The sequence below is a fragment of the Pyrgilauda ruficollis genome, unplaced genomic scaffold, assembly GCF_017590135.1.
Source record: "Pyrgilauda ruficollis isolate IOZ18807 unplaced genomic scaffold, ASM1759013v1 scaffold857, whole genome shotgun sequence".
NCBI lineage: Eukaryota > Metazoa > Chordata > Aves > Passeriformes > Passeridae > Pyrgilauda > Pyrgilauda ruficollis.
This window is the reverse complement of record NW_024530566.1, coordinates 13826-14093: the sequence shown is the minus strand read 5'-3', so window position 1 is coordinate 14093 and position 268 is coordinate 13826. Positions and strand designations below refer to the sequence as shown.

General features: G+C 70.1%; 1 protein-coding gene across 1 annotated transcript in view; it reads right to left on the bottom strand.

The window, feature by feature from the left end:
* Positions 1–26: 26 nt before the first annotated feature.
* LOC121364579 (putative tRNA (cytidine(32)/guanosine(34)-2'-O)-methyltransferase) overlaps positions 27–268 on the bottom strand; it is a 3216-nt gene continuing 2974 nt past the window's right edge. Inside the window, exon 2 of the mRNA XM_041487963.1 lies at positions 27–238. Coding sequence (XP_041343897.1) covers positions 27–238 — 212 coding nt within the window. The remainder of the gene's footprint in view (positions 239–268) is intronic.

Below are 268 nucleotides of genomic sequence, written 5' to 3'. Positions count from 1 at the left end.
GGGGGGCTCAGAGGCTTTTGGGGAGCTCAGGGGGTTTTGGGGGGGGTCCCCACCTTGGTGATGTCCCCCTGGATCTGCAGCACCCCCGGGAGCGGCGCCATGGCCTGGAGATCCACGGCCACCACCTGGGCTGGGGAGCCCTCGGAGCTCCTGGGGGTCAGGGGGGACTGGGTACCCCAGTGACCCCCCACTGACCCCCCAGTGTCCCCCCAGACCTTCAGTACCCCCCCAGTGCTCCCTCACAGTGTGCCCCCAGTAACCCCCCCAC